General features: G+C 38.2%; 3 protein-coding genes across 5 annotated transcripts; 2 read left to right on the top strand and 1 right to left on the bottom strand.

The window, feature by feature from the left end:
- Positions 1–532: 532 nt before the first annotated feature.
- Positions 533–14,820, top strand: LOC114516454 (C-Maf-inducing protein-like). 2 transcript variants are annotated; one of them, XM_028535940.1, is made up of 23 exons: positions 533–862; positions 4,739–5,017; positions 8,033–8,161; positions 8,401–8,523; positions 8,771–8,860; positions 9,042–9,149; positions 9,306–9,386; positions 9,487–9,528; positions 9,644–9,753; positions 9,843–9,950; positions 10,271–10,336; positions 10,428–10,496; positions 10,609–10,674; positions 10,789–10,815; positions 10,903–10,951; positions 11,214–11,321; positions 11,417–11,533; positions 11,958–12,076; positions 12,159–12,180; positions 12,315–12,362; positions 12,495–12,641; positions 13,079–13,255; positions 13,444–14,820. In XM_028535940.1, exons 2-23 carry the CDS (start codon positions 4,787–4,789, stop codon positions 13,492–13,494), a joined length of 2,088 nt encoding a protein of 695 aa, XP_028391741.1. In that variant the 5' UTR covers positions 533–862; positions 4,739–4,786; the 3' UTR covers positions 13,495–14,820. The 2 variants fall into 2 exon arrangements, with proteins under 2 accessions (XP_028391741.1, XP_028391740.1); XM_028535939.1 differs by lacking the exon at positions 533–862 and having other exon boundaries at positions 4,462–5,017.
- A 136-nt stretch (positions 14,821–14,956) lies between these two features.
- Positions 14,957–16,854, top strand: LOC114516456 (adenine phosphoribosyltransferase-like). Its single transcript, XM_028535943.1, has 5 exons — positions 14,957–15,077; positions 15,357–15,460; positions 15,584–15,717; positions 15,829–15,907; positions 16,279–16,854. The coding sequence occupies exons 1-5, from the start codon at positions 14,992–14,994 to the stop codon at positions 16,413–16,415; spliced, it is 540 nt and encodes a 179-aa protein (XP_028391744.1). The 5' UTR covers positions 14,957–14,991; the 3' UTR covers positions 16,416–16,854.
- A 254-nt stretch (positions 16,855–17,108) lies between these two features.
- LOC114516455 (doublecortin domain-containing protein 2C-like) lies at positions 17,109–21,635 on the bottom strand. 2 transcript variants are annotated; one of them, XM_028535941.1, is made up of 2 exons: positions 21,233–21,635; positions 17,109–19,200 (listed from the first exon to the last, which is right to left on the bottom strand). In XM_028535941.1, the coding sequence occupies exons 1-2, from the start codon at positions 21,239–21,241 to the stop codon at positions 17,482–17,484; spliced, it is 1,728 nt and encodes a 575-aa protein (XP_028391742.1). In that variant the 5' UTR covers positions 21,242–21,635; the 3' UTR covers positions 17,109–17,481. The 2 variants fall into 2 exon arrangements, with proteins under 2 accessions (XP_028391742.1, XP_028391743.1); XM_028535942.1 differs by lacking the exon at positions 21,233–21,635 and adding an exon at positions 20,897–21,095.
- Between the last annotated feature and the right edge of the window lie 107 nt (positions 21,636–21,742).

Genomic DNA, 21,742 nt, shown 5'->3' on the forward strand with positions numbered 1-21,742 from the left:
TAATGGGGCACGGTGCCCCCTTCCCCGTTTTTAAACACCGACCAATATTTACATTGCTGTCTCCACGTATTTGCTGGGAGTAATATCAGCATCAGCTATATATATTCTTATCTGTAACATCGTTCTGTGTCTGAAATTGTCTGCTAACTTCAGCTGTAATGAATGTGCCATTTAGCAGCTTCAACTTAGGATTCGACTCATATAAGTTCGCGGTTTCTTGTTTTACAAGCGGATGTATGCTACGATAGCTACGTCGCTCGCGCTGACGAAAAGCTGCTCATGCAATTTTTCATTAATATCTCGCCGGTCGTACATGCAGCTAGGCCATTGGGAAAAGCGTATACTTATGAGTTTAACATACTCGTTAATTTAAGGCAATAAATCATTCATGCAACTGACAATATAAATTAAGCAAAATATGGAGAAATATCGAGATGACCAATTGGAAGCGAGCAAGCACCTGTACTGCTTGCCATCCCTGATCGTCGCCTGTCGCAGCTTGCATTATTGTAAGTCAAGGGCTGTAATAAACATTTCGTGTCATCTAATAAGCTGTGATCGGCACTTTATCGCGAATCGTTGTGTCTACGTGATATCCTATACTACTATTTACGAGTCTTTTTGCTGTGGTTTCCGCCGCATTGGAACTGTGCCGAAAGAAAGCGAACCACGGCTAGGAATCCTACGCGAAAAGCAGACTTCGCCTTTTAATTTGTTTGTGTTATAGTTTGCCGTGTTTTCACTTTGGTCGTTGCATATTTAAACAGCAGCGCTGGATCTAATCGGTAAATTGCAGCCAAAAGGCGGAAGGTCTGTGTCCATCTATGATGTTAAGGAACGGGAGACTTCCACGGGATTAAACGTGAGTCAATATAAATAATTATGATTGTTCACAACTTTCAGCGGGGAATTAAACGCGTTCACAGGCTGGGCTGTCAGTCTGAATGCTTGGCCGAAAATTGAGTGATTTATAAAACCTCCGTTGGAAAGTCCGTTTTAAAAATTTAGCGTTCAACAAATAGAGCACAGACTGTATTCTTTATAGAACTAGCCTTGAGTTTGTCCACAGTTTGTCCACAGGTCTGAATTACCATGACAAGCAATGAATGTCCATAGTTTCGTTGCGTGACCAGCCTTTTCGTTGAAAAGGATTATGATTCGAAATTGCCTTTATTTTACTTTTACACTTGATGATAGTGCCAAGAACGGCTATACCTTCACATGGAATACATTCCCAAAATGAGGAATTCATTGCCTGTAGGACGAATTATACAAGAACCTTTGCGATAAGAAATTTCTCCACCAGAAACCATTTACTTGAAAAATTGAGACTGCCATTGTTTTGCACCGGCTGAACTGTGTGAATACGATGACAAGCACTCGGGGCTCAATTAGATATATCTGGAAAAAAATTGACTTGAGATGTCTGTCTGTGCTTGTTTCAGGTAATAGTGAGTAGGGTGTAGCATGCATTACTATAAAAGCTGTGTATTTGCGCTTAAAAAATCGACGTTATAAGCAATTGAGGCCTCCATCTGGTGTCGTTTAGTGTTGCCCTCATGCAATATATAAAAGCTTTACATTGGTCGCGGTAAAAGTTTGCCCAATCTCTATTCCGGCTCTATTTGATTAAGGATACGAAGTATACAGAGTAATTCATGCGTTGTAGATAATTTTCAACGTAAACTATCATCCTACGACTTCATCGCCAACGCTTTCTATGCCTTTTTATCTAGGGTACTTATAGAAAACACGCATGTGGGGGCTTGAAGTATTGCATGTAGTTATACGTTAAGATTGCATCGAGATGTTGTTTCATCCTTGGAGTCGTTGGTTGTTTCATCCTGGTTTCGACTTCATTGCATTCGCCCTGAAATTTCGTTCAAACATCAGTCCTATATATATATATATATGATATACGGTAATTGGGCCTGCATGGTATAATCCCCGTAAGGATTCTTTCTCCGGGTGACTTACTTCCTCGAGTATATACGCCGTGCGCATGCATCCATGGGTGAAGGCATGTCCTCGTACTGATCGCTGGCGGCTGGCCTTCGCCCCATTGGTGGTCCGCCGATGTAACTGTTGTCTTTTTTGGAAATGTTTCCGCGAAGGGCACTGAGGGTTGATAACATCGATATCCCAACATTTCTGTCGAGTACTGAGATATTTCAGAGCTAAAATAAGGTTGCAGCTTCTCGTCAGAAAAGTCACGTTTTGAAAACAACACAGATAATATCAGAACTTTCGATAAAATCACTTGTGTCAATCGAGGTAAATGCATCCCACTATTCAGAACACTCCCCGGGGGCGTTGTGATTGAGTGAAAGTGCTATTAATTATGGCAGCTCCTCTTCAAATCCATGTTGCATTTTTTTTTTGGCAAATACAGTACTTCGGCATAACTTGTCCCAAACTAAGCTTTGTTCCAAGTTAAGTTTGTCAATTTTTACGTTGCACTTAACTATGTTATCGTTTTTAGATTATTTCTGCGTTTTAATAATAAATTTACTTTGAGGTTTGTTTCATTTGCCGTATTTCAAATGATGTGCCGCATATATATACATAAAAACAATGCATAATAAGAATTTCAACACTTGGTAAACTGCATTTAATTTCATTTGCCACTTGTGAAGTCGGCGTGATGAAGGCGTTGTTACAGGATGCAACTTGAGAGATGATAATTTGTAAAGAGTGTTCAAAATTTTCAGAAAGCGTTAGCAGATTGTAAGAAATGTTCGTATTTGACAACTCTAGATGCCTCAAGGCTCAAGAGTAGTATTGCATTGCAATAGTGTAACAGCGCCTTGAGCGAACGTCCCCATTAGAAGTCATTCACCAAGACAATGCATCCCGTCTAATTTTCCCTAATATTTTGTCGTAAATTCTTCAGACTTGTCTGCTTACTTATACAAACCTCCACTTAACCTCATGGTAGTTTAAACCGAAAGTTGCGATCACCTTTCATGGTATGATCAGACAACAATAATCATGATGAATATTAACGAGTTTGAAAGCCAAGGATTATAAGAATTTGAAAGCCAAGGTTTGACAGCTCAAGTACGACAACAAAGGAACCCCACAGTAAATTAAAAAGATCACTTCGAACCGGAATAAAATCTACACATCCACATGCAAGCTTGCTTTGTACACAGAGAAAAAGATAGATCATCTTCTAAGATACATGCGAGTCATGCGGTTTCATATAACGTTATCTTCTTATTCGTTTCGTTCAAACTACCTTGAAACACAGCTACACACAACACCGTTGCACTGTATATCTGGGTCACTCAAGCTTTAAGTATATGCGTTACGTAACTAACGTTTCCATGCTTGATAAACGTTAGACAATAAACCTTTGAAAACAGACAGCCAAGTTCGCACGACATGGTACAAATATTTAGGACAGGGTATGCTTAGGATCTGCTAGCAGCCTGTGGTGGTAGAAAATCACGACTTTTGCGATGATAAGGAGATCAGGCGGGCCGCGGCGGTATGTTGTTGGCAGAAATTACGCAGAGATCAGAATATCGCGATTCTCTGGTGGCTTGACCCTACGTCACGGTTCTCTGAATGATAACATTACGATATGACACAGGAGAGGGTTTGTGACCAAATACAGTACAGTTCTTAAAAACAAATTAACACCCACTCTTAAAAGTATCTAATGCATCACCATAACCGGCTTGAGCTGGTGAAAAGGCACACAATGACAACTGTCGTTAACGTGACTCATGATTTTAGATATTGTCTTTTGTGAGTTTTGTCTGGGCCAAGTTACAAGAGGCCTTTCAACCATGTGTACCGCGGTGAACGAGGGAAACGAGGAACAAGATATTCGCACACTCCTTCATTTACATGTCGCAGTTGAGATTGAGATATGATTTTCCTTCTTATACAGTTCAATATTTATACATAATGGTAACTGGAAAGAGATCCATCATCACCATGTGATCAGATTTAACGATAAAGTCTGGAAGGCCCCTTGCTGGGACCTGCCCATTCAGAGGGACATCTCTACCAACAGGGAAGGCTTTGGGAGGCGGGGATGGGAGGTGTAGGCTTTGTATCCTATGCCTTACATAATCAACGCGTCTAGTTGGATTATCTTTTCAAACTGTAAACGCACTTGCTCTTTTTCTGTTATTACAGTTCATTGCAACGGTCCATTCCACCTAGTTATTGTCATTCTTTTTGCGTTTTCAATAATAAATTGTTTAAATGCCGAAGATAAGTTTTTTGCAGTTTAGGGGGGAAGTAGCGTGTGCTAAAATACACGCGGAAATGGTGCACATTTTTGCTGACCAAAAAGAGACCAATGAAGCATCATTGCTCATAAAATAGTTGGTAAAGAATGGTGGTGATATACATTAACTCGCTCTTTCTTTGCATATAATAGTATCATAGGTTACTCGTTTTAGAGTTTTATCATACAGGCAGAAGGAAAATCTTCAATCGAATGCGTAAAACTAACCAACTTGAAATGAATTATTTACATTGTCATCGCTATTTCACAACATTTGACTTTTGTTTCATTTCCGAGTGGGACACGTGACCCATCAAAATTAAAATGACAAAACAGACAAAACATGCATATTGTGTGTCGCTCGGATAAAATATCCCACTTTTATCAACAGATAATACGGCAAATTTTGCGGGTCAAGGAAATTTATCAAATTGGTGTTTATCTCGTGTGCATAAACTATACAGTTGACAATATTTCTGTGTTATTTAACAGCTTTCGGGCACGTATCGTAGCCTAGTTCAACGGAGAGACGGCGCAAATATGGCAGGCTATGAAAACCCGTCGGTAACGAAGCCATCTAATACACCGGGTTTGCTGCGAAGCAACAATGGAGTAGGTGCGAAATTTAAACTCATACACGAAGGGGATATACAAGTGTGTCGTTTGAACCACAATAACACCTTACTGAGCAAAATATTAAGCTCAAAATTCTTACGAAAATGGGAGTCCCATCACGTCGTTTTGGCAGAGTATCATCTATATTCGACCACAGTGAGTCCTTTTTTATTTTCTAATTTACATGTTTTCAATAATTGCACGACTATTATATCAGAGAAATAATGGCAAAGTTTGCGTACGTTCTCACCAACGATTAGTTTTCGTTGTATACCTACTCATACAAAATTTGCTTCCTTGGGACTTAAAATTGAGACTGATGTAATTTCCTGGTTGCCTGAAAAAATTGCTTAGTTTTGCTGTGAAAAATAAAATCCAATGCCGGGCAGAGGTGATTTTATATCCAAGGACGTTTTATTGTTTGGTTGTTTTAGGGGGAAGCACGCTACACTTTGTTCGGAAAAGGCGTCTAATATCGACAGCTGTTACCGTCTGTTTAAAACCTTTTGTACTAATAGCCGGTCTCGTTAAAATGAAATATTTCTTAAGCAGCGGTCTGCGGTGGGTGAAACGCTACAAAAGACCTACATTTTCCTTCAATAGCGTTAATTCCATCAATATTGGAGGGTTTTGTGTTTTCCTGACGTTGAAATATGGTGTCATAGGCGGGCAGACGTTGTGTTGTGTTTTATGCATTTCACACACGTAAACGATATAAAGTGTAAACATTGCGAAATATCTTGTCAATTACTCTCGCACAAGATTCTCATATAAAATTTAAACAATTTTCATATATTCTGCCTTTCTTTGTCACCAAGCACTACTTGCTTTCATCCACAGAATAGTTACGTGCTTTCCTTCCTCGCCTGCTTTCGTATATTTCACCGTTTCCCGTTACAAGACCTGTTTGGTTTTGTTGTTGATATAATCCATTGGTCTTAAATTCCCGCATCAAATTTTATATTTTTTTGCTCTAATTTACAACACAATCTATATCGTTACGGGTAGTATAGCGTTAGCGGAGGAATCATAAAAATTCTTAACCCTTTTTAACATGCCGAATTAGAAAATAAACACACTGAGAACTCAAGTCTTTGTTTTTCCCTTCTTTTTGAAAGATTCTTTCATATTTTAAAAGAAAGGGTTTCGTTACATAGCTTAAAGGTCTCTTTGCGTTTGCAAAACGTAGAAATCGTAATTATCGCAGTATATTATCTGACTTTTGGAGATAAAAATTATTAGCTTTCAACACGCTATCCAATATTAAAATATACTTCTGACATTCGGCATAATTGATGTTTTCACCTCATTTTTAATGATTATTTAGATTATTTGCGAGAAATATTACGGCGCTTAATCTTTCACAAAACTTTCAGGCTTTTTCGTGGTGAAAATCCTTTCTCAAAATTTTTATTAGCTCTTAGACTAAATACTTTTAAGATGTTTTTTTTTTCAGGTAGTTCAAACAGAAACCATTACAGCTTATTGTAGAACACTTCCTAAACTAGACCATATTTGAGATATATTTTCTAGGTAGTTCAGATAGAAACGGCAACAGCGTATTGTTGAATACTACCTCCACAATTTGGCTTCCGCATTTGAGATGCCTTTTTCAGGCGGTCCAAACACACACCTAGACAGTACCAATATATTTGGGATATCTCTTTCAATTTAACCATGCAGTATAATGTAGAATTTGTTTCTTTACATGACACTCTTTATTTCTATAATTCTTTCCTAGTTACCAATTAGACTTATTAATGATCAATCAAACCTCATTAGTATAGATTGGTCCAAACTTCAATTAGAATTATGATATATATACCACAATGGGTTGATATTAATGCATAGCTTTGTCTTGTAAGTGTATGAACACTTCTCCAAATTGCCTGAGTGCAGACAAAACAATAGCTTTAAAATAAGGTGTGGACAAAAAAATCAATTTCCTTAAAGGCAAATTTAGAAAGTATTCAGTGTACTGCTATATGGGTCATCTTTATTGCCATCCAATGAATGAGCTCTTAGACCACACTGTAAATATGACCTACTTATGTATGGTGTCTACTGGACCTCTGGATGTTTCCGGCCTGTGAAAAGAATCAATTTCCAATTGAATTGATAAATGCATGTATAATTACTTGAATAGTGGGACTAAGTCTTCGCTCTACAGACTTAGGTTACTCCACTGCAGACTACCTAGCCAGTACCAAAAAAAACTTTGTTCTGAGAAAATGACATTCCAAAAAAATGTTCGCTGCCCACAAATTAGTTGGAAAAGCTGTATTATTAATGCTCTCCTATACATAACACTCTCCTATACTGGAAAAACCGCTACTTACTGTACACATAATTTAGAGTTGTTTAATATCACTTTACATACCCTGCAATGAAATAAAATGCATGGCCCTGCATGGAAACCAGCTGCAGATAGCGGTTTAATTACAGCTCTTTTTAATTTTCACTCTATGCAAATCACCTTCATAGGAGAAATGTTTGCAAATACAGACGAATGTGACACATTTTATTAAGTCAGCTGACAATAAAAAGGACATTTGTCAAAGAGAAATATTGCTTAATTCTTTAAAACATTCTGCTTGTTATGTGCAAGTTACAGAATATGCCAAAATCATATGTAATAAATAGTGGTTGGACCCAGCTGGGACACTGTCAATCAAAATATTATTAAAGATTAGTCTGTTGCATTGAACCCCTGATTGGTTCTAATTTTAATGAAAAAGCAATCTAAATTTATTACTTAATGCCTGATATATTACTTCTCTCAGCATACTATCTGTCAGTCTACTGACTGAAGATTGGCTCTAAGGCTTAATTATCGGTCTCTAAAGTCTGTCTTCGAACTAAAGTATATCTTCAAAATTCTAGATAGTTATATTTGTATCCTAGGGTAATAATAGTGGGTAATAATAATTGCATAGGTAGAGTGCATTTATGGTATCAGTAAGAAGCCCTTCATAACTCCCAAGTAACCCAAATTGGGTCTGACAAACTTTGGATTTTATTTTGTGAACTCCAAGAGTTTTTGTTCATATAAACTGACACATACAAACACGCACACACAAGTAAAATGTTTTGATGTGTAACAGTTTGATTCCCATCTGATTGATTGATGATGTTATTCAATTGACCTGGTTTTGCTTCGTTCAATTCCAGCCATCTGGTTTTCTGGAGTACTCCATACCATACCAGGATATAGCTGAGGCTCATGTGATGGCCAGGTGGGACGCTGGACAACATTTCTGCTTTCGTGTTGCCGTTCCTGATGGATCTGTTTTGTTCAAGGTATTACAAAGCCTTTTTTAGACTTGATGCAGTTGACAACTGTTCCTCTTTTACATCTGCTAACAAGGCATCACACCCGCAAGAGGAAAGCTGAGCAGTGTCTGCTTACTGAATATCTTCTCTTAGTCATTATTGCCACTCGCATGCTCATGCAATATTTAAATTAGAAAACTGCGGGAGATTACTGTGATGTTGCTTACATTATAAAATTATAATAATGTATCTTTTTATCACTCCAGACTTCGACTGCTTATCTCAGAGACCAGTGGCTTCATTCTTTAAAATGGAAAGTCCAGTTACTTCGTTACAAGAAACTCATTTCAAAAATAGAAGAACCAGAACTACTTGTTAGAGAACTTAAGGTATTTTTTTATCTCCATGTCAACCACTATTATTTCAATCACCATTATTGATCATCAATCACAATTATAGATCACCATTATTTTCATCATCACTAATCATCATCACTAATTATCATCACTAATCATCATCACTAATCATCTTCACTAATCATCATCACTAATCATCTTCACTAATCATCTTCACTAATCATGATCACTAATCATCTTCAATAATCACTGTCACAAATAACACAATATTTCATTTTAGGAGTTAGTTTCATACTCTTTGACGTGTCCTATTCAAGATGAAGCTGTATTTCAAACCCCACTACAGATAGTCTCCATGATACTGGCGCAGGTAGACACCATTCATATCAGTAAATTAGCCTGTAGGTACACACACCAAGTTCGTCGACGAACGTGATATTTAAGTGACGTGTAATTGTGTTTTCAGGTAATTGCACTGATGAAGGCTCGGGTTAACAGACAGAGGGCTTTGCAGTATTAAATATCATAAACCATTTGTTTTCTTTCCCCAGCACGGTTGTAGGATATCACTTATCGCACAAGAAAGCATCATTCTCGCCTTATCAAAGCTTCTTGACTACACTCAGCTTTCGCCAGAAATTTGTAAATTCTTTAGCAAGGTATTGTGAAGTATATATGTAACTAGCTTTCGCCAGAAATTTGTAAATTCTTTAGCAAGGTATTGTGGAGTATGTGTAACACTGTTTGCGAAGCTTCGAGCGATGTCCAAAAGTCAAATAATAACGTATTTTATCTTTGCATTTTCTCCCGCGTAGCATTGTAAAGATAGATGTAACAACAATGATATAATGGATATATTTGCCCCAGCGGTACAGAGAATATTAAAACACAACATGGTGAGTTTGAAATCCATGGATATGTGAAATACATACACGTTCACGTATAATGAGGCAAGCAAAAAGCAAGTTTCTAACGGATTCTCTTTATTTCATTCAGCACTGTGACATATTACGCGGTGTTTTGCCCGTTACGGGTCTGGTAAGCGAGTATTTCCATCGTATTCTGCCTTTTAGCGATGTCGTTGTTTTGAGAATTCTCTTTCGGGATAGTGAAGCATTACTACAAGCATTCTCTCTCCGTTTCATTCATCCAGGACTTCGGAAAGTATCCACATCTCCGAATGTTCGTTCAAGATTTTATATATGCAAAATACTATCAAGGTGGTCAGGAGAATCCCGATGCTGTGAAGGAATTTATCTCGAGGTATAACAACTAGTTTTCTTACTTATGATACATCAAACTTTCCACAAATATCCTGAAATTGAGCAACCATTGCTTCTGTTATATTCCAGCATCCATAGCCCGGCAACGTTGTGTCCACACCCTCGAGTACTACCAAACATGGTCGCTGTTGTTCTGGCTGGCGTCTACTCGTCTTTCGACAACAGTAGCAGCAAATTGTAAGCAATGTTAAGTTTTCGCAGTAAATTACATCGATATGCATTTTTTTGTCTCAGGCAAATATGTGCAATAGAACCTCATTATTCCAAGTTACTGCACTACTACCCCACTTTCTTGCATTCCTCGAACTGTGGAAGCATGTTCACCCAATGCGTATGAACACATTCCGACCTGTCTCTCCTGAAAAACCTGTCTCCGTCTTTAGATCATTTCTGTAGTGTATTACGCACGCACACTGCCGCATCGTACTTCACTCTTCTGTGTGGTAAAAAGACACTATATATCTATATCTCACTGCTTTGATCTTCGTGAATTCTAGGGAAGAACTCTGGGTCGCTGTGTGCGCCAATGTTGACAACAATACAGACCCGAAGCTATTAAACCGGTAATGAGAGTCGACATCGTATGAGGTTGAACCGTAGACTCTTATTCAAGGAATATTTTACTCAGTTTGATCTTTTTGTTTTCCCATCTAGTTATACCATTGAAAATATGGCTGTTCGTGATAGATTTCTGAAGTGCTACACGACTGTATTAGAGACCATGTATGTAACACACCTTAAACATTTCAAATTGTGTCAAGACTTGCTTAAAAACCGTATTATCTGCAATGTAAACGATGACAAATTAATGGCAAAATGTGTTGTCTTTATCAAGGGCTTCCTTCGACGACTGGAGACCGTCTTTGGCCACATTGTTACAACCGATACCGTTCCCAAAAGAGTAAGAACGTCTTTTGATATTCCCCGTAAATTCGTAAATCCCATTTTTAAAATTTGCACCGAATATCACTGTGATGCGATGATGAATAATTCTGCAATTTTCATCTCTTTTCAGAGCTTTAAAGAATGAAAAGTTTGTGAAGTAAGTTAATATCCCCATTAGGTTCAGTTTGTCGAGTTTTTTCACGGTAAAAGCAGTGATTCACATTGTTTATCTCACATTGTTCAGGTGCTTGTCAAGCTTGGTAGAGCAGTTCGTCCAAGACAACAGATGCGAGGTAAGAATATCTAAAATGAATACAATCATTCTAGAAAATCTGATTGTGGAACATGCATGAATGATGATGATGCCTTTGCTTTGGAATACGGTTCAAACTTTCAGAAGTAAAATCAACCAGTGTGTGTTAAGATAGAATTGGTTTGATCGATATCGGCTATGGCCAGGCATAGTGTCGAGGTTAGGTTTCAAGTCCAGAATAATTTTAGGGTAGGATACTGCTCGTGGTTTCAGTGCCTAACCAGCTTGTGTGATTTCACCAGGTTCACCAAACAATGTTACCAGTTCGAGAAGGGAAAGATGGCTGGATAGATTTGTTTTGTCCTGGTGGCGTTTGTTGCACAGACGATGGAGAGTTCTTCTCGCAAATGGTTGGTTAATGTGCTCTGCCGTTTCATAACTTTGCCGTTTCATAACTCTGCCGTTTGTATGCGCGATGTAATGATTCGTTCTCCTTTTCCACCAGGTGGCAAAGATTATGAGATGTTGTGTTAATAAAAAGAAATTTTTATTGAAACTTAAAAAAACGATGCTTGGACCGTTCATGTTGTTATCGCTTCGGGGAGACACGACCTGTATTGAGGTAATTTGATTTGGGTTCTCAGATAGGATTGTCAGGTTAGCCTCTCTAAAAGGTCACTATTTTCTTATATCTATCAAGACTTTAGACTGCTGTGAAGAATATTTTATATCACCCTACAACAACGCTTATCTAGTTCAAACAACTTAGTATCAAATGTGGTATAACAACTGCCTAAATTAGACAAAACACTTCTCGACGTTTCGACCCGAGGGCCTTCGTCAGGAGAGTGACTCATACTAACTCTCCTGACGAAGGCCCTCAGGTCGAAACGTCGAGAAGTGTTTTGTCTATTTTAGGCAGTTGTTATACCACATTTGATGCTAAGTTGTTTGAAGACGCTGCCACGCTGCTCCCTGGTTATATCGGAACTTATCTATATCTAGTTCTATATATTGATAATCGTGCATGGCGTTCGTTCTTTCAGGTTTTGGTCAAAATGTTGGACGTTGATGTTCTTTCAAACGAAGAGGAAAGACTTCAAATTATATCGACGCTGCAGAGTTCCCTTGAAGGACAAAAGGCTTACGAAGCTCTTTGCGAGAAGTAAGTAGCATTATAACAGTGTGGACGATGCTGCGAGGCTTGTCGAGGATTAGTATTAACTGTTTGTCTGTTTTTCCCACAGGAAAGCAAAGTTTCGCGAGATGGTAAATAATTTTGAATACTATTTATATTATCATCACTCAGTAGCTAGCTAGCTTCGAAAGGGGACGGTAAAGTGTCCCAGTCTCCTTAAGTTTAATGCACAAGTATGGTGCTAAGGTGTTTTTTTCTGGTTTAGCAAAATCGCGGTGGACCAACTATGCTTACATTGCCAACGAAATCTACAGTAAGTTTCGCTCCAAACTGCTAAATAACTTGTCTGAACATTTCTATCAAAAATGTCGAAGTGTATTTGTTGTATCTCTTTCTGTATCTCATATTCTTCCCTTGATTGTATGTTCTTTCTCTTGTACTTGAGGACGAAGATTTAGCACGTATCATAAAGTCTGGTTCATTTGGAAATCTCCGATCACTTAACCTTTCCTTCACGCACGTCACCAGCGTGTGTGCTGAGTACTTAATTCAATTACCAACGTTGATGCATCTTAACCTTTGGTCCACTCATGTGAGTACACTTATGACTTATGATACAAGATTGATACAAGTGTCTTTCAACTTTTTGATGAATTGAAAGAACTATTGAGCACACGAAGTATGCTGCTTTTGATGTACCCGTGTGTGTATGGGTGCATGGGGTGAATCAAAGGCTGACATGGGGTGTGAGGGGAGAGGGGTGAGGCCTGACGGGGGAGTGTGGGGGAGAGAAGGGGGGTTGAGGCTGACAGGGAGAAGACGTGAGGGCTAACATGGGGTGTGTGGGAGGAGAGAGGGGGGGTTGAGGCCTGACAGAGGGAAGACGTGAGGGTTGTAATGGGAAGTGTGGGGGGAGGGGTGTTAATGCTTGGCAGGGGTGAGACATGAGGTGGGGGTGTCATCAGATACGAGTGAGATGGAGGGGGGGGTTTTCAACCTTTATGTGTAAATGTTGTTTTTCTCCTGTAGTTTGGTGACACAGGTTTACAAATGTTAGCCGAACATCTTCCAATGCTGGAGTCGCTGAATCTTTGTGAAACACCCGTGACCGACGCAGGACTTTCCTCACTGGTCATTCTCACCAGTTTGAAAAACTTGAACTTAAATAGCACCAAGTTATCCCCAGTCATGTACGAGAAATTAAAAGTAAGTCGGGCTTATCAATTTCCTAAACTAAACTAATTTTATTTATACTGGATAGCTCTATCAGTTTTAAAGTGTTTTTCCTAGAGGTCCAGTAAGGATCATCTCTTATTGATCCAGTGTTACTACAGGAGATAGCCTGAATCCTTATGTTTATCGTCTACACCTAATACCTTTGCTTCACTTTACAGAGTAAACTTCCCGTGTTGGAAGAACTTGATGTAAGGTACACGGATGTGTAGAACGTCTCGGAGTGAGTGCGCGTGCGCCGGGCGCACCCTGGTTGTTTCATTACGTTTACTGGAGCGTACCACTTCAGGTCTACCCCCCCCCATTGGCTAGAAAATTTGGCGGGAAAATAGGAGGAGAAAATATTGGTCCTTTAGAATGAGAAAATATGTTATGTAAATACCCAACCTGAAAGGTTTAGACATTGCATATATAATTTGTAGTAATTTAAATTAATAGTATGGCTAGTTGAGACAAATTATTATGGCACAGGAAAGAAATTTACCATTCGTGTAGGTTATGAGTATTAGGGTATTGAAGTGTACAGGTTATAGATGTATCTATGTACGGATGTAAGAGTGTACTTATAAAAATAGTAGTAATGCAGTACAGCTTTAAGCCTGGCTGGATAAAATTGTAGTGAATAGCGCATGTACCTTATACGAGCGTCGTTAAATGCGTGAGTTTTGCCAAATAGGTTCTCATATTTATCTATTTTGTACATATCCCACCCTAGATAGGCCGACCAGAGCCCGTTTAAGACGAGAGGGAACGAGTACTCTTCATTAAATTCTTTTCTATTTACTTGTTTGGGGTGCACGGTGGATTCAAAAGATTGTGTGTATTGTGACCACCCAATAGATAGACAGTAGCAAGGTTGTTCTAAATTAGAACGAGATACTATGAGGTTCAGATGTATTGTGGTTGGTTCCTTGTAGTTTGGTAAATGTATGATGTGATGTGCAATATGACTTTGGTAGTTTTGTGAATTTTAGAAGCTGTGTGGTATTCTCTTAGTATTGCATACTAATCAACTAGTGTTCATCATGTTAAGCGTGTATTGTTTATCTTTGCGGCTGCCATTGGCTGCCATTCGTTTAAAATGGAACTTTCTACTAATTCTTTTGGCGGCCATATTGTTTTTGTGTCATGTTGCGATCTGTGACGCAATACATACTTACGGGGCCATCCAGTATTGATGGCGGTCAGTCTTGCCGTTATCGGAGTGCGAAGATATTGTAAATCTTATTTTATGTCGATTCCCATTTTATTATGTGAGTAATGCTCGTCTTCGAGTTCAATTTATATAAATGTAGTTGAATACTCTCACTTCGATAACTGTGAATATTGACCTTCATCTATGGTGGGCCTTGTATTGCTTGCTTGCATTGATGCATTGCTTGCTGATAACTGACTATATAACATGTTAAGTGGTTTTTCTTCGCTACCAAATGTACAGTTTAGTTTGTAGATTTTAAAATAGAATCAATATATGTACAGTAGTGTTGTAATAGAATGCCAATACAATAGTTGCGTATTTGGGTAAATGTTTTTATTTATGGACTTTGTTTTTGTGTTGTTGTTGAGACTGGATGAAATAAAGACCTCTGAATTACTAGAACAGTGATAAAACACGCAAAACATCCCAGTTATGACCTACACGTCCATGATTGCGCAAGCGACGACGTTTTTGCATAAATTCCGTCAGTTTCTAGTTCCATTGTTCCAATATGGCGGAAGAGAATGACAGGAAGAAGTTAATTTCGTCTTTAATTCGAGAGATTCCAGATTTTCCAAAGCCCGGGATATTATTCAGGTGAGATTTTCATCCTATTAAATGGTAGAAAGAATTACTTGTGTTTTTATTTACGAGTTAGGTTCTCAGTATAGTATACAGTTCTAAAGGTATTATGTCTGGTAATTGCCACGTGAAACTAAAAATAGTCAAAATACTGCTCTGTACTTTCGCTGGTTTTGTGTCCTGTTCAAAACGTTTAATAAGTATTAGAAGAATACCTTTTTACCGTCCTACTGGTCTTTGGTTGCTATTAGGTTCGATATATTTATAATTTTGTTTGATTAAAATTGCTCACAGGGATATCTGTCCACTTCTGAAGAATCCAGTGGCTTTCGAAGCTTCAATCGACCTCCTGACTGACCACATAAAGGAGAACTACCCCGCTGTTGAAGTCATTGTTGGTAGGCTTTTTGTTTTATACTAGATAAGAAACTAAAAGATGCACTATTATAAGGTGACTTAGGTCAAGGGTGTAAATACCATTCAAAAGTATGTTAAAGAAGGATGTTATTCATTGTGTGTAGGTCTTGATGCACGAGGCTTTCTCTTTGGCCCAGGAATTGCTTTAAAACTTGGCATTGGGTTTGTTCCTGTGAGGAAAGAGGGCAAACTACCTGGGGAGACAATTTCAATCAAATCTGAGAAGGAATATGGCAAGGTACTATAAATCTACTTATATCTTTACCATAAATCAATGTATTGAACAACCCTTAAAGTGAAATATAATGGTTTATTTTTAATTTACCAGAATTTTATGTGCTTTCTCTAGGATGTGTTGGAAATTCAAAAAGATTCAATTGCAGCTGGTCAAAAAGTTGTCATTGTTGATGATCTTTTAGCAACTGGAGGTAATTTACTTACTTCATGTAATAACTGATAGAGTTCTGTCCAGTATGTGCAAAGTTTAGGTAGGGTAAACAAGGCAGTCAAGGTCATACCTGGGGTATTGGGAGCCGGGACATCCAATATTATTGCAGATATTCTATTTCAATAATAGTATTGCAAATGCTCGGGAAAGTTTAGCTTATTCAAATAAAATAAAATACTTCAATAAACATTTTGGGTATTTGTCAGAAAAATATTCAGACTTCTAATCTTCCATTTGGAAACAAGCCCTCAACAAGCACTCCCCAGCCCTCCCCGGCCACCTATGTGAGCTGAGATACTGCCTGGAGAGCAGTCTGAAATCCAATTTGGGTTCTTTTAAATTTTTGTTCAGGTACACTGTTAACAAGTTGTGAGTTAGTTAAGAAGCAAGGAGGAAGTGTTCTAGGCTGTGTTGTTCTGTTTGAGCTCACAGAGTTGAAAGGAGCTGCACGATTACCTGTCAAATGCTTCTCTTTATTGCAAAGTTGAAACTGCAGAAGCTATGATCTGAGATCATCTCTAAATAAACTGATCTATTTGATTTTAAAATAATTAAAAATTTTTGACAATTTTATAACAATGCCATAATGGATATACGATATCTTACGTGCTGTGGACTGTGATATCACCAAATATTAAATTCGCAAATAATTTAAAAGTTATCTTTTCACGTCATGATACAAAGAAAAGAAAAACGTTTTCCAGCAATCTGAAACCAGACTTTGAGCCACAGCGAATGTCGATTGGTATCAACCTATTTCTGGCTGAAATTTAGCCTAGTTTGGCAAGTTCGATGGTAAAGGTTTTTGCTGGTCAACCTGTATGAAATTTTTGCATATTAAAATGAAATACGTGTTATAGAATCAACAGAAGTTACGTTAATATAAATATAAATGATTCTTAAGCCAACTATATAAAGTTTTGCTTTTTCTCGTCAGCTTGATAACTTGGGATAGAAGTGAATAACGCGGTAACTTAAGTGTAGTGAGGCTAAGTTCAGAACCCCGTTAATGATATATAGTATAATATTTTTCGAGCGAAACGTCGCCAGGAAGATATCATCAACTACCGACAATCGTTGTTAACGAAATCCATGAAGGAAATATCAGTCAGTTTAGCATTTCATCTTGATTGAGCGCAGGTCAATTTCCAGGCGAATTCTTTTACAATTCTTTACGTCAATTTAATATATTGATTATATTTCACAACACATATTACAAAGTATACATTCTGCTTAGTTTTACATCCTCGTGATGAAGTGTGTTTCATTTTGTGCTTTTATATATTCTTTTCAAATGTGTATACAATAATTTGTTTTTCTTTAATACTACCAATTTCTTGCTATTGCTCAATCTATTTTACGTAGTAAATGTAGCATATTTTTACCGTAAATTTAACGATCGTTAAAAAGGTCGTGATTGGTCAGTTTTTATTGAGACTAATTCATATTTTGGGTCTTTTTACTCTTAACCTCTACGGTTCTATCTATCCAAAGATTTCTAGATTTACGATCCGTTGTCCTATATCGACCCATTTCTACGTTATTTAGACGACTCTATTGTCCAAATACTCTGTGATATTTGACTTCTTTGCTATTTTCCTCGTAGAAACTTGGCTTAGTTTGTCCGTTATTCTGATCATTGTAAGAAACTGCAGAGAAGTCATTATTGCCAACGTCAAGTGATTTTGCCGCGTTCGCAAGTGCTGACGTCACGAGTTGCTTAGCAACGTATATAATCTCGTCTTCTTTTTCTTTGACTTCTATCGTATGATCGACCCATTCCTCGATTCGTTTGCGCTTCTCAAGCTCTCGGTTTTCTCGTTCCACTCCCTTTATCCTCGCGCCGGTCTCGTACACGTGGACAACATCTTTCGCCTGTTCTCGTCCATCACGACCATGCATGCCGAACAGGCGCTGTTCACGTGTCACAACATAACGTTTCGTAGCAATGTTATTATCCTGAGAAACAAAGCGTTGATCTTTGACAACGCTTTTAGACGTGGTGCCTTTCTGCGCATGCTTATGCCTGCGTGGATGGGCAATACTTGGTTTAGTGGGGAATGAACTGCCGTTTGCCGGGGGGTGATGGACCTTGTCTATTTGTGGGAGGGCTACAGTCTCTTTGCTTTGCCTCTCCGCTTTCATTTGCTGAGATATTTCGTTGCTTCTTGTGATTGGTTTAACCCTTCGTTCTATTTGCTTTCGTCTGTCGTTGCTATGGTGATCCACGCCATCAAGTTGTTCTTCAACTTCGTCTGCTGGCATCATGTCCAGTGGTTTTTCAACACGCACGCGCTTATCGTCACGAACAGCGATTGCGAATTCCTTTTGCGCACCGCTCGCGTGAAACGGACCTCCTTGCGTGTTTCTGTTCGTGCTCCCACCCGCGTGTTGATTTTGCGTGAACTGTGTTTCGTGTTCGTGTTTATCAGGATATCCGTAAACAACGTGAAATCCCGGATCATTCACATTCGTTTTTATGGCGGGTAATTTAATTTTTTGCTTCGACCTCGAGTTCATTTCTTGACTCTCATTAGTGGGTTGCGTCGGCCGGGACTTTTGTCCCACTCGTTGGGGTCTTATTACCGGTAGTTTAACTCTCCGAGGGGATCTATCCCCGGTGTCCAAATGATCATACGTGCAATGTCTGAATCTTTGTCCCTGCTCAACGGCGACGTATCTCCCTTCGGGCTGAAGTTTACTAACGTCATTTATGGTGACTCCGTTCAGTTTATGCAGGCTGACAATTGCCCGATCGCAGGGAATCTTCTCCTGAATAATATCCAAGACTTGACTTAAATTTCGAAGGAGTCTTTTGGTAAAGAAGATCTGTGTAGGCGGTTCGTTAAAGCCATTCCTATGGACAAATAGAGTTTTTTGTGTTTTCATTTGATCCTCGTAAGATCGTTTCAACCGACCGCTGCTTTTGTGTTTCCTTGGCGATTTTGTCGTTGTGGTTCCGGTGGATGAAAACCCCATGTCGATCTTCTCCCCGTACGATATTTTCTTGAAATTTCCCTGCGACACGGCAACGTAGTGTCCCCCTGGTTCAATGTTAGCCAGGGCACCCACCCTCCGTGAGCCGTGCGGGGTGTAAATCTTCCGTACGGCACATGTCGCGTTCGTCTGCATCGTGATTTGATCGAGGAACGCGTCAAACGTGCGCACGTATTTCGGGTTGAAGATGAAACGTTTCGCGTCGTACTTGTTCCCGTTCGTGTAGACCGTTATCGGGGCGATTGTTGTTCTCTTTGTAGCCATCTGGGTCGGATGCTTTAAGAGAGAAATAATAGAAAAAAGTTAGTCGATGAAATAATCTTCCTTTGTTTTACGGCTGTACGATTGGTTTCTTCAGTAGAAAGACTGGATCAATAAGAGATTATCCTTACTTGACCTCTAGGAAGAACAGTTTAGAACTGATAGAGCTATCCAGATAATAATAAATTATAAGTTAGTTTAGTTTAGGTTTCCTCCTGTAGTAACACTGGATCAATAAGAGATGATCCTTACTGGATCTCAAGGAAGAATAGTCTAGAACTGATAGAGCTATCCAGTATAACTAAAGTTAGTTTAGTTTAGGTTTCCTCCTGTAGTAACACTGGATCAATAAGAGATGATCCTTACTGGAGCTCTAGGAAGAACAGTTTAGAACTGATAGAGCTACACAGTGTAACAAAGCTTGTTTAGTTCTAGCACATTTGCATGCATATATAAGTTTTCACTTATGGCGGTGGCATTGTAACAGACAATATGCATTAGCGAAAAACTAACACCTCAATTAGTAGTTCACAAATGGGCTTTATTTTACTCAAATTTTTAACAAGGTTAATGTACTAATATTGCTTAGTCGCTACGATACGAATCATCCAATGATAGTCTCATTTATTATTAATGCTTGTACATATCGTCTTCTTTTAAAAGAAAAAAGAGAATTACCAGGAAAAAATTGTTAATAAAGGTTGTGTAATTCGCGTTTTAGTTTTGTTGGTCGAGGCACTTCGTTCTTAGTAAAGTTTGTGTCGTAAGAATTTTGCAATAACAGCAAACTTGGTATCTAGTGCTATATACGTTCCCTTTAAGAGTACTTGAAATGCGACATGCTCTGTATTTAGCACACTCATTGATTCTAGTTTTTAACACAAAAGACTCGTCTTCTTCAAGACATCTTATATAGTTATATAACACATTTCAATTAAGGGTTTTTTTTTAGAAGCGCGGCAAATCTTCGTCTGAAATTTCGGTTCAAAACTGCATAATCTGTGAAGCGAAGGTTATACGTCTTTTATGTGCATGTGTACATATATGCAACATCAAAATTCGTACTTGTATATATATATTTAAAAAGTTTGTATATATAGATAACAAGTGCAAACATTTTCCGTCATTTGATTTGGCAACATTAAACAAAATCTCGCAAGCTTTGCTTTGGTTTGCAAAACAATTTTAGGATCATTTTCTTGTACAAACATGTACAAATCGTCAACTGTATCAACATTGTGTAAGAAAAACGCAAACACGGTGTTAAATTAATGAATTAATGGAAACTTTAAGCCCCGTAAAATATGTGATGATTATTTTCAACGAATAACGTAATTTACTAACGTGTTACTATTTTAAAATACTTCGCTTAAATATTTTTGTTTATTTTTATACGTTGCCATGAAAGATTGTAAACCGACTTTGTAATAAAACTTAATTAAAGAAATATCTAACTATTTCTATGAGGGTAAAACATTTGCAGTTAGATTAGGATATATATAGGGATCTAAACTATACTATCACAAAATCAAATGAATGAACGTGCATATTTTGCCTTTAGTTTAGCTTAGTTTCTTTGAAGATCCTTGCAATTTCGACGTCCCCCAAAACAGATTGTCAAATTTATATCACATTCACAGCACAAGCTAACCCAATTCTATAGTTATATATCGGTTTGTCTAAAAGCATGATATTTTATAATAGCAAATACCGTAACAAAGTGGAAAAAAACCCCCAACAAATTCACTTCAATTTCTCGTTTGAAACTTGTCGTAAAGTGTGTCAGAAGCGTGAACCATATAGGAATGATTATAGTTGAACTGACGAAGTCTTTCCAATCGACCAGTGGAACGGAATGTCAGTGAAAGTGTGGAACGCTCCCTTGCAACAAAATCCCATTATAACTTGCTAACGAGTTGCAGTGTAGAAATTTGTTTTTCAATTTGCAATACGCTTATCAAAATCGATTTAATTAATAAACATTTCAGTTAGGAATGTTGGGAAACATCTAGAAGTTAGGAACGTGCAAGAAAGGTTTAATACCTACCGCAAACATGACTGTATTTCACTTCGGGTTATAAGTTTACAACTTTACATGTCCTTGAATTAATCTTTTAATGCTTTAAAATACGTTGAATTGTGTCCTCAGTTTTGCATACTACGCTTTCTGTCGTTTTCTTTAACTGTGCAGCAGGTGTTTGCTTGTATTAAACCGCAGTTTTCATCATTTGGCTGACGAATATTGTTTTGAAATGAAAAATAACCAAGGCGACCTGCTGAATATTATCTATTTTACATGAGAATGTCAAGGTTACAATGTGTGTCCAGCTTATTAAAGGCATTGTCAATTCGCATATACTGCGAGGGTAGTAATTAATTTTCTGTCTTGGAAGACATCTGCAAATTCTCTTTGAGGATTTCCAGTCATATTCGCGTAGAAATGATCGATGGTTGCCTAGCGCAAAATCCAGCAAACACGACCCACAAACTCCTCCGTAACCGCCAGTTAAAAAGACAATAACATAATACTGTCTCGAAGCTTCTCGTGCGCCATCCA

This window comes from Dendronephthya gigantea, unplaced genomic scaffold (assembly GCF_004324835.1).
Source record: "Dendronephthya gigantea isolate DGI-Jeju-01 unplaced genomic scaffold, DenGig_1.0 000006F, whole genome shotgun sequence".
NCBI classification, from domain to species: Eukaryota; Metazoa; Cnidaria; class Anthozoa; order Malacalcyonacea; family Nephtheidae; genus Dendronephthya; species Dendronephthya gigantea.